Source organism: Blennius ocellaris (assembly GCF_963422515.1).
Source record: "Blennius ocellaris genome assembly, chromosome: 14".
NCBI classification, from domain to species: Eukaryota; Metazoa; Chordata; class Actinopteri; order Blenniiformes; family Blenniidae; genus Blennius; species Blennius ocellaris.
In genome coordinates, this window is record NC_137663.1 from 17,909,951 (window position 1) to 17,922,798 (window position 12,848).

At 40.9% G+C, this 12,848-nt stretch overlaps 1 protein-coding gene across 1 annotated transcript; it reads left to right on the forward strand.

Moving 5' to 3' along the window:
* Nucleotides 1-7,220: 7,220 nt before the first annotated feature.
* Nucleotides 7,221-8,200, forward strand: gsx1 (GS homeobox 1; the record flags this gene model as incomplete). The annotated part of the gene is given in 4 exon segments (XM_080509553.1): nt 7,221-7,238; nt 7,240-7,329; nt 7,332-7,749; nt 7,848-8,200. Coding segments are annotated over 4 exon segments (879 nt in total).
* Between the last annotated feature and the right edge of the window lie 4,648 nt (nt 8,201-12,848).

The window sequence follows — 12,848 nt, forward strand, 5'->3', positions numbered from 1 at the left end:
GGTTTCCCAATTGATTCAATTAAGTGAACACACAAATACCATATGCTCAAAGATGTTTTTTTTCTCGGCCCACCACAAAACAGCTCGGCAGCTGCACAGAGAAAAACACTTTTTGTGAAGTTAAAATGAAAAGTTTTGCTGGAGATGTAGCTTTTTTTTCGCCCCCCCACCATTTCAATTCACCATCGTCTACGTTTGTGAATTGACTTTTGAAGAAATGGACCTCAGAAGACCAAAAACAAAAACTGAGAATGAAGGGAGGGATAGATGGGAGGATCAGAGAAGTGAAGCTGTGAAAAGGAGGGAGGAGCAGCGAGTCGCCATCAGAAGTCGTCCTGCGCCTTGATTCGACTTTGTTTTCTCTACAATGAAGTCCCCTGCAAGTTGGCTTGCAGCATAACATTCGGCGGGGAGAAATGAGCCAAACGCAACGTCGCAAAAGCCGCTTTGGAGCCCTTGGCTTTTGTACTTGAGGGACTCATGAAAGAGCGACAGACACAAAATGGGAAACAATGGGAGCAGTGTGTGTGAAGCCACTATCGCTGACATCCCCGGCACTTTGAACAACTTGTCAGTGCGGACACTGAAGCAACTGCTTTCTGTCACATTTGTGTACAAACTCCTTGAAAGGGCTTGCTGACCTGCCCATATCCCTTTATTGGGGTTCAAATGGCAAGAGGCATTCATTGTGTCTGGGAGAGTTCATTAAATTCATTGGTTTGACCTGTTATTTCTCGGCCAAAAGTCGGCTGATTTGGAAAAATGTGAGTCAGCCATACGTAATAGCCTACTGACCTCCGCAGGATAACAAACCCCTTTTGAAGAGCATTTCAAGGCTTTTTTTTTATGAATAGGGTCAAAGGGAAAGTTTGAGACATCGCTATGGCAGAACTAATGGATTTACATCAAAAGGGAATTTGAAATCATTCAAAGATCTTTAGACCTCTAATAGTTCCTCCAATAATATTTCAGTTATTTTGGAAGGTGAGGAAAGAGTGAAGATTGATGGCACTTTGACAGCGGGGCGATTCAAGAATTAACGGATGGCCTGTGTGGAGCCTGAAAGGGAAGGTGGGAAAAAAGTCAAAGGGGTCCAAGGAAGAAGTAGATGTGAATGTTTTAGTTCCCATAACGTTGTCACATTAAGATGTAAATGGGCTCATTAGAGGGAACAGACTGTCAGAAGTGCATCATTTTCTCATTTATTCTTGTCAGAAACAGCCCGCGGACCACAATGAGGATTTTGTTTGGGAAACACCACAGGTAAATGGGGAAATTGTGTTTAATTTATTACTGTGATCATCTCAACTTTAATGAGAAATACTAAAAAGGATTGCTTATATTTTCAGATCAGTGAGCATTAGAGGTTACCAAATTTTTATTTAAAAGCAGAAAATAATTAGTCAATTAAATAATCCAGATAAAAAGGTGAACATTAATACTTTTTCATTGGAAAAAACTGCAAACATGGAAGAAATCACGATTATTTTGTATATGTTTCTTTTTTTATTTTTAAACATTTGAATGCATTTAATTAATTACCTTTTAACAATTTTACAAATACACCCTCAGTGTAAATTATCCTCTTTTTCTTATTCTCATGACTTATTTTTATTACAGCATTGTTTTGTATTTGGTCCAGTCATTCAGAGTTAAGATGAAGACATTAATGAAAGAAAAATGCATAGTCCATCTCAACTGTGCTCAAAGTCAGTTCTTTTTCACTGCTTAAACAAGCGTTAACATATATATTTTTTTATTTACTGGTAAATTGCTTCAAATCTCAAACAAGCGTTAAACACCGAGCTGATCATCATTTATGATCATCTTTCCTCTACGGCTCTTAAAATTTGTACCATTTCCGACGGATCCTCCGTCCACATCATAGTGCTTTTTCTTTTCCAGTGTTTTTCAGTGGATGTTCAGTAACTGCACTCTGGTTGTTGGGCCCACTGAGACCGTCTGTGTGGCCAGCTGTGTGGAGACTGGCATAGCTGCGAGCACGCACCTAGCAACAGCACTTGACCTGGACTCTGCCACATCAGAGAGGCTCGACACCACAGACTGAGGCACAAATTCGCCAAACAGATTTACCAGCAGGGGATTCAGTATGATGCTAATAAAAAAAAAAAAAGAAAAGGGGGGGGGGCATCTGAATGAAGTGAACTTTGAGGTGTCAGATTGATCAACACAAACACTTTCACTGAAGAGGGCCCGTTGGAAAATGGTCAGATTGTGACATTTATGCTTCGTAAATGCTGCTGCGATGTTTATCTAAGTCACCACCTGAGGTCACTTTACTTTACATTTTACTCACAAATAATATAATTTATATCATCATAACAAGTAATTTAACAAATTCATATTTGAATTCAACAAGTGAATATTTGAATTCATCTCAGAAACATTTTGTTTTTAACTTTCCATGCTCCCACATACAGGTTTGATCTGTCCTCACTGTTGGACTTGGAGCTAATTGCTTTGCGTGACCTCCGAGAAGACGCTGTGAGGATCCACCTCGGTGAATAAAAGCAGCTCAGACTTGTGTCAGCATGACGTACGATGGGCTATTTGGCATATTCACACACACACACACACACACACACACACACACACACACACACACACACACACACACACACACACACACACACACACACACACACACACACACACACACACACACACACACACACACGCCACAGACATGTTTCAGTGGGAAGTACTTGCCTTTTATTAGAATGGCTTTCGACTTGAAGACGGTTGTGTGTCTAACGAATGTCCCTTAATTTTCTCATCAGAATAATTGAACAATAAGTATTCCAATGTCTAAAACAGGAGAGCTTTATTTATCCTGTGTTTGAGATATTTTGAATTGTAGTATAAACATAATACGTGTAATCTCACTCTAATTTGGATAAGATGGATGATGTTGTGGTAACTAATGATTTGAAAATATAAGGACATTTTACTTTTATAAACAAGGATTACTCTTGTCACATTTCAAGAGGTCGGATCTTAATGTAAAACATACTTGACATGTTTGGGAATCACACAAAATTGTTTAAACTACAAAAAAGAAATTTCGACAATGTTGAAGTATTGAGTTTACTTGTTCAGCATTTAACCTCCATGCACGCTTTTCACTGCTTTCACTAATTATATCATCACTGTTCCATTAATTGAACACACAAACAATTGAAATATGCATCGAAGACAAAATTGCAAAAGCATCTAGGAATACAATAATTTATAATATTAATTTGCAAATATTTATTTTAATGCTGAAATATTTAAATTGTGTTGATAGAAATAGTCTGTGTCCCCACAATATTTCCATACTGTGACAAAGTAACGGCTTCGCTTTGGTAGAACATCTTAATGACTTAATTCAATCTTTTGAAAATGGCTCCTCAAATCAGATGAATCTACTCAAAACAATCTTATTTTGGGGATTGGATTAACCAGTTTCCTCTGAATGATTTTATTGAGAGTCTCTCCTGTTTGGACAGATGTGACTTTCAACTCCAGATTTACTGTTGTACATTTTGCAGCAGGAACAACAGCAATGAAAATAATATTTCATTAACAGCTGTGATTGCAACTGTGAGATTAATCCATGCATTAATAGAGTTGTAGCAGTTATGTTCGGGAATTTAAATTGTTTATTGAGCAAGAAGTAATAATTACTCTGTGCTTCAATGTGATAGTTTGTCAAAGTTAAATCATCAATACAGACTACAACAAAACCCACTTAAGTAACAAGTATTAATTTGGATGTTAATGAAACACATTTAAAAGGCTATAAATGATATGATGTTGAGAAAAGAATCCATGAACATGTAAAAAAAATGACTTTTTTATCTCCTAGGAAATCTCAAATAATTGATAATTTACTGGATGTCACATGCTTCTTGGGATTTTGTGACGAAAAACTCTTTGAACCTGTTTAATTTTGAGGCCAGGCCGAGTTAAGCTGTACTCATACATAATTATCATCTTGAAAAGTCCACTTGATCGTCTCCTCAAATCAAAATAATCTCCCCTTTCTTGATACCGCCTGTCGTCACTCGGTTTGAGACAAGACAGATGTGAGGCAGACACGTTGGCGTCTTACCCGTTGAGAGAAAAAGTTCAGTATGTGTCTGCTCTGCTTCAGTCAAGTTCAAATTCACCTGTAGAGCCTTATATCTGTCACATCACGGCGCCTCAACTGCCAGCATCTCTTTTGTCCGTCCCCTTCTCTCTTAAGGATTCATTAGTCCCTATAGACTCCAGCAGCCTCAACATATTGCACCATTCAGCTGGTACTTACGTGTCATCTGTTATCTATTGGACTGGTGTTTCTGGTGAGCGTATGAATGATAATCAGGCCTTTGTGTGTTCATAGAGGTGCAGCGAGATCTGCAGTCTGTGATGTTGCCTCAGGGGGAGATTAGGAGGGGCAGCCGGCCCTCTGTGTCACGTCGACAGTCACAGCGCCCATCCGCGGCTGGGCCAAACCCCACTGGGACCTTAAATCCTGTTACACTGTCAGCTAAAACCATCATTTGTATTAGAGATGTGTGGGTGTTTAAGTGTGTGTACATATTAAGTGAGGGGGGATAGTGTCTTAAACTATGAATTATTCATACCAAAAAGAAAAGGAGATATTGACTACATCTCCATAAACAGACTGCTCTCTTTATGTCATCAGGCACGAGATCTTTGGGTATAATTGCGTAAAAGCCCCTGAAAATGTGCTTCTCCCACTGCACAGCAGGCACTGGTCAGTGTTATCATCAGGGATGGATTTGAGTGATGGCAATTGTTCCAACTTAATATCTTATAAATAATTTACTATTTCAGGGGCATTGCTTTCCCCCTCCTATCAAACATTAACGTTAAGAAGCTTTACCAACTCACAGCTGTATGCTAGTTACTGAACACATGAAGCTATGCTGAATTAGTCTGGCTCATTGGTTTGTACACTAGAAAAAAACAATAGAAACAAAGCCACACAGAGATGGATATAATGATGCACGGACCTTGTCATAAGTGGCTATACATGTCTTTTTTTTTGTTTTTAGCTTGGAGCTTTTGCAGAAATGCAACAGGGTTGTTATAATGTGAGTGGGCTATTTTCCTCGATTATTTATCTCAGTAACAAGTGATTATGGAGAATGAGATTCTTTGCACTTCTGGCCCGCGCCTCCAGAGGGAGGTCAAAACTATTTGTCAGTCTCCAGTTGGGATTGCAAATTAGGATGAGCCTCCCTGCGTGACGACCCATGGAACCTCTATTCCTATCCACGGGATGGCTGCTGTACATAATTTGAAAATTAGGGCCTTTGATAACATCTTTATGTTGAGCAATGCATCAACCTGCCACCGAGTACAGGCTCTGCCCGGCAGGGAAAAAAAAAAAGAGACGCATCCGAACATAATTCATTTTAAATCTGAAGCATTTACGCACAGGGATGCAAAATAGACACATTTGTCGTCCCTCCCAGCACAACCCGGTAAGCTTTTCATGAGAAGAATAGTGTTTGATGAAAACATGTCATTAACTTATTACCTAATTAGGAATCGGAATAAAAGCGACAAAATTGTATTTACAGGTTTCAGAGATTGAGGCAAGATTGACAGACAAGTTAATGGCTAATTCCTGGCATGGAATGAAAGGAGACACTAATACAAAAAATGAAAATGGCTCTCGCAGATATTACAGGTTTTTGTCCTAATGACTATATCTCGTTAAAGGGTTTAACCGCTCCTAATTTGTACCTACTTTAATGGTGCAACCTAATTACAGGTCTGGCTTTTTTATGGAAGATTAGTGTGAAGCTGAGCACATTAAGCCTCTTTCATAGGGAGAGACGGTGAGATAGCATCACACCGTCATGTGGGTATGTGTTGGAGCTGGGCTTGATGCGCAGGACGTGACAATATGTGAAAGATTTTGCGTAAAACACCATAGACCAGGGAGAAGGTGTTACTTTTTCACTGTAATATTTAAAAAAGGAATTACATGTCAATTATGAAAGGAAGATCCAAACAGATGTTTCAAACTCTAAATGTCCTTTACTTGAAATCTATGGGTTTGTTTGTGCAAGATTTATTCTTGGTTTTTTAAAGGTTATTTTACACATTTTGCGAAAGGAAGAATATACAAGTGAGCTCGGAAGAAGAGGCATCACATTCCAGTATTTACTCACATATTACGGGGCCGAGTTCTTTGAAGGTCTTGTTCAGAAAGCCTTAAAGTGAAAGAAAATGTTTTCCTATTACTTAATTCAATCAGAGTGCGAGGCGGGGGCTTGACGCGCAGAGCATTGGGCTCCTCTATGACAGAGTCGCCTTTGTTGCGTCTATCCGCCGCTGTCACACACTTTAATTCGACTCTCTTTCTCTCTCATTGAAAACCCTCCACAATGACATTCAATAAGGGCCGCAGAGTGAAAACCTGGTTATTTTTACATATTCTTTCCCCCGACTCGGCAGGGGCCCGAGCAAAGGAATTAATCACTGCTCTTTAACAGCACTGCCTTCAGGCAATGACTTGTCCCTTTTTTGTGCCCAGAAATGACACATTAACCCTAAAATGGGTATGCATAAACTTTACATTCAGCTGTTGCGTTTATGTTTGCGCTCCACGCTGTCGGTAAAGAAGCCACACAAGTACAGGAGACTTGTCAGGATGCGTAAAAATAATTATGCGCATCAGATGAAAAGTAGTGCGAGAATTTTGTGTATGCATGTGTCATCTTGGAATTTGTGACGGTACATTTGACACTTTCTTGTATATAGTCTCACCAAACTGACCCTGTGATTTTCATAGTTGTAATACTAAAAAGTGAAACATTTAAATGTATACTTACAGCAGTTTTGTTTTTTTTTCTTTCCTTTGATATTATGACACGATTTCGGGCACAACCTTTAGCCGCATGCTTGTTTCAACTCTAAGACAAAACTTGAATTCACTCTGGCTTTCCAAATGCGACAGAAACGTTTTCTATCTCAAATTTAAGCTCTTCTCTATGATAAAATGAGAGAGATGATAAAAGGGAGAATGGGCAGTGCCGCCTCTTGCGGCGTGGGTGGGGCTGACAAGAATAGACTACATTATGCAGTTCATTTAGTTAACAAGTGAAATAATGGGGAAGCGTGCAGTGGGAATGCCGAGAGAAAGGCACAAAACCCTATTGAGAGCTCTTGGCCGCTTACAGCGTAACCGTCACATGGCCGAACCGAGTCCACCGGCAGCTATTTAAGGCGAGGCTGTGCGCCTTCAGCACCACTTCGCTGTCCACCGTCCAGAGGAGAGCACTGACACCACCGACCGCGCATCAGCTCCGACTCCAAACAAGCTGAGCAACAAGTTCGCAGACATGCCGAGGTCTTTTCTTGTGGATTCCTTGATTCTAAGGGAGACGAATGACAAGGGGAACGAGAACAACCCGCCGTTATTCCCGTACGCCGTGCACTCGCCGCACCACCCACACGGGCTCCCGGGCTCCTGCCACTCCAGGAAAGCCGGGCTGCTGTGCTTCTGCCCGCTGTGCATGACCGCCTCTCAGCTCCACCCGTCCCCACCGACACTGCCGCTCCTGAAGGCGTCTTTTCCCCCCTTCAGCTCACAGTACTGCCACTCAGCTCTGTCCAGGCAACACTCTTCATCCAACAGCGTCAACCTCAGCCACGCACCCGGGATATACCAGGCTGCGTACACAGTACCAGACCCGCGGCAGTTCCACTGCATTTCTATCGGTGAGTACAGCATTGATTAACTTTTGGATGAAGTCAACATTACATTTCATGCATTTCAATTTTATCACCCTGGCTGACAGTCCCTCATATTTTCACAGAAAACAGCAACGGCAAACTTCAGAGCAGCAAGCGCATGCGCACCGCCTTCACCAGCACGCAACTTTTGGAGCTGGAGAGAGAGTTCACTTCCAACATGTACCTCTCCAGACTGCGGCGCATCGAGATCGCCACGTATCTGAACTTGTCTGAGAAACAGGTGAAAATCTGGTTCCAGAACCGCAGAGTGAAGCACAAAAAGGAGGGAAAGAGCAGCAGCCAAAGGACTGGATCACACAACTGCAAGTGCTCATCCCTGTCAACCGCAAGATGCTCGGAGGAAGAGGATGATGACGTTCCCATATCTCCATCCTCATCCGAAAAGGAGGATGTGGATCTGTCTGTCTCCCCCTGAACTCTCCTTTTCAGTCCATCTGAAAAAGTTTGCTCCTAATGATTTTGAATACTGCCAAAAAAAAAGTGACTGTTCCACTTACGTTCAGTCGTCTGTACATAAACAGAGAATATTTAATCAGGGAATTGCCCTGAATTATTGTATAGATGTATACCTGTTGTACGTTTTGTATGTAGTTTTTTTCTGAAAACAGTCAATTGTTGTTGCCAATCCGATAAGTATGGTAGGCATATTTGTAAAGACAAACCCCAAAAGAAAGAGCACCATTGTTTGTTTTTTTTAGTATTTTGGGGTAGACAATATTTTGTACTACACTGGATGAATACTGGTTAGATTCATTCTGTGGATGGAACTGTGATATGGAAATTTGGAGAGAAATTAATAACCCCTCCGTCACATGGCTGAGACCACTCTGAAAATATATCTTCAGTGTATTTGAAAAGTATTTATTTATTTAAAAATGTTGATACTTAAATAAAAATATTTCTGAGCGGTATGTTGTCGTGTTGAATATTGTTTTTGCGCACAACTCTGTGCGCGCAAAGACGCACATGAACCCAGTATGGTTTTATTAGTTGGGAAACAAGTTCAAGAAAAAGAAAAAGCGCAATGTGAAGACCCTAAGATAATTTCCAACATAGAGTTAGAGTCTGTGGTCAAAGTAGAAACCATAATTTACACTAACTGTCGTTGGCCGTGCGTATGTGGAAACGCGCGGATGTGCAGAATGTACTCGGCCTTTTCAGGCGCAACATTCACTCTTTCTCTGAATTAAAACGATATATTTCTATGTTCTTTTGCTTTACGCTGAAGCTATCGTGTACACAATGTGCTCAACATAATTCAAACTGCGATTATAGTGGTTAATCAGATCTCGGGGTGAATATAAATATTATCTTATTTGGATCTGCGCACCGGCCTTTGATTTGTAAAAGAGCGAAGTGTTTTTGTGTGACTCTGGAGCACATTGGAGGGTGTGAGCTTAAGAAGTAAATCAAACACCTCATAATCTTTATTACCAACAAGTGATAAAGGCATTATTATGGGGTCCTCTTAAGTGCTTTCCCCGGGGGACACTCATCCCAGATATCACTACCCGGCCCTTTGGAGCTCTTTTGAAGTTTCATCCCTGAAATGATCCGTCTCGTGTGACTGAGTTAATAATCACTGTGGGTGCATAATGGTGCATCAGGAGTGCGCATATCTTAAGATGTTGATCTAACATGAAAATAAACGGGGTAAGGACCCAGTTTGGCGCCATGACCCATATTGTCCTTATTGTTAACGCAGCAGTGGTCAAGTTTATTGTCGGTTTTATGAGCTCCAGGTGTGTTTTAACCCTCCTCACAGTCGGCCAATATTATTATTATTCAAGTACAAACTCATATTTTTAAATGTCTATGCAATTTTCTTTTTTGCTATGATAATTTAAAGCACAAAGAAGAAATATTTCAAGTGAAATAGGTAATGCGCAGCAAGCTCGAACATATTTTTTGCCTTGAGGACATTTTTTTAAAATGCTATTCAAAGTAAAAATGTGTCAAAAACAGTGCATGTGCATTATTTAAAATGACCATTTATAATATACTGACTTCACGATGAAGTATACTGGTAAAAACCAAACCGGGGGTTTGGCGTCTAGTTTCAGTTCTGGGTTTTACGCACCGCTGCAGCTGCTCTCTGGCTGAAGCTTTGGCTGTCAGAAATATATTTCACATGCTGAATAGGCTTTAAATGATATTTGCCTGTATATAAACGTATTATGTACTTTTTAAAAGAGAGTAAAAACTGTTTTTAAATTGCGTACAGCACCTTATCTGCGTCGGTGTGCCTTTTGGATGTGAAGTTTCACTTGTAAACTTTCATTTAATTGTTCACTTAACCATTTTAACAAAACTCCAATATTTGCATTTGTTAAGATATGGGATTAGACTATTTTGTTAATTGCACCATAGAGCCCCATTTTGCTCACAACGTCCTCTGCAAAGCGCCCTTTATCCATTCAATAGCCCGGGGGTATGCGCCCTGGGGGAGCTTATACGCTCGGTGCTCCAAATGCTCAATTTATTTATTCTTAATTTTGTGCCGATCAATTCATTGAAGCAAAAAGGACTACGGTGTCTTTTTAAAAAAGAAGAAAAGGGAATTGTGGACGTAACCTTGACGGAGCTGAGGAGAGGGCTCCCCTGACGCTGGAGAGCCGCTTGAGTCAACAGGCGCCCATCTAGCAGACTCGCCCTTGTCTTTATCCCGGCTAATTTTTTATTTACGGCTTTTCTTTGACATGTCTCTTATCTATCAGATTAAAAGAACAGCTTGTAACAAATCAGTCTGCACGATTTACAACAGCATTAAAAGGGGACAAAGGGAGCAGGCAGTCAGTACCTGAGAGTCTGGTAGACGGCGCGGCGCTGCAGCTGATTCGATGGTTTGAAAATACGCACGAAACAAAATACTTGAATCCTGAAAAAGAGCCTTTGTACGTTTCTTTAGAAATCAAGCAATTCTGCATGACAAAGGACAATTAATAAGCCGTCTTTTCACGACCAGCAGCTGGTTTCCCCGTCAAGGAAAGTTGGAAAAAATTCAGACTGAATGCGCGCAAAAGCCCTTTGCGCGCAGACAGCAACCCAAGGTGACCCATTTGGCACAGTTAAAATAACCAAGCCGAGGTAAAAGCGAGGGAACTGTCAAAAACATTTAAGCTGAAATATCTTGAAATTGCAAATCCCTTTATGTGGAGGGACGCTGCCGATGTGGGTTAGTCGTACAAAGGAGGTGGTTAAGTTGGAGAGGCTTTGGAAACGGACACGTGGCTTCTCAATGAGAGCTCTTTTGGACCCGCGTGGCTTGCTGTGGCACTGCACATTCAACAACTTTAAACTTATCCAGCTTAACAAAAGTTCGGACTAAACTTTAACAAGTTAACATGCAAACTTAAATGCAACACTTTATAAACTTTTAAACACTTTAATGCGTTTATAACGTGTTTATTTACACGTTTTAAATACACAATCGCGAGCTGTTCCAGACTTCCAACTTCACCGTGAAAACACAGTTAATGATAAATTGAGCAAGGATATCTTTGTCTAAGTTTTTAAACAAGTATTTAATGATTAAATGGTATTTTGTGTTTACAGTATACTACTTTATGCTATGTTTTATGACTTTATATTTTTGCTTGTAGCTGCATTTACCGTTTAAACGCACAGTCAGGCACGACTTGGTTTAGAAATACAGAAATAAACAATCTAATAAAAGTTATTTGGAATGGTAAAATAGAAAAGAGCACGTGTTCGTTGTCTGGTGCATGTTAACTATCACATGTATTCTATTACAGTTTCATTTTAACAGCTTAATCTACACTTAAAGAGTCAAATTGGGTTCAGGTTTTGGCCAGTCTTATAAAACGGAACAGCAGCTCGTGTCTCATCTTTGGAGCTCTTGTTGATGTGTGTGTTGAGCTGAAGTGCCAAGGAAGGAAACCTCTCGTCAATGCTTTGAACTCCAACTGTTTTCTGCTGCAACATTTGAACCCATCCAGCTGTATATAATCTGTTCAACAGCTAATCAGTAATGTAAGATGAAGGACTGGCACGCAGCTCCACTTCTCCTCAGTCCCCCCCGCGCTAATTGAATATTCAACGCGCGCACCGTGCCCTGCGTGCCTTTTTCAGTGTGCTGAGAATACGCCTTTTTAATTCTCGGCCCATACACAAGGAGTGTCAAAGGTCGGGAAATAATGAACTGCGCAGACATGGAAGAGACCTCTGCCAGCGTTGCCGCGGGTGCAGAATGAATGCCTCTGCGTGTGACTATGGACCAAATATTTGATGTGGCATTATGACAAAACTACAGTGCAGTTTTTCTGCCAGCGTTTGATTGTGCCATGTGCACATGTGCAGTTGTTCCATGTGTGTGAGCATGGATGTTGGGATCAGAAAGTCCTGCGTAATGATCTGAATGCTGTAAGCAGCGTAACGGGCTGTGATCTCCTATTTGAAATATAAAATGTAAATAAAAGGCTGTAGTAGGTGGTAAAACGTATGAGTGAGGTCTGATATCAAGTATTTGAAAAACACACAATGTTGTATGAGGCATATAGTACACCATCACGCGTTACGTTGCTGTCCATGTGGTGACGAAATATAGTTTGGTAATTTATGAACTACGATGATTTTTGTGTCCAGTGCCTGGATTTTTGGTTCAGTTTTAACACGAGGACGCAATTCAAAACGTACAACGTTTATTTGATAACAGGTGGTCCAAGTTGGCCAAAATAACGCACAGGGGAAGCGCGCGTACACGTACCCACTGCCGATGTCCCCCCGGGGGATTGCGTTTTTGTTTTGTTTTTTTGTGGAGCGAATGAGAGGCCACCTGCTACTGCTCCACCTCAGTGAGTGTGTGTGCACTGAGATGTGTCCTCCACGTACCTGACGCAAACACTTTCCCTCCCAGTGTTCAGCCCCGACGCCTGTTTAACCGGAGGCGCGTGTGGAGCAGGAGCGTCATCTGGTGGCAAAAACACGGAGCTTCTCGGCTCGTTGGAGGATGTGTACACCCGCGATTCGAAACATTTTTTCATAACACTTTAATCCTCTTTTTCAACTATAATTTACTATTTTGTCACCATTCACCGCTAATC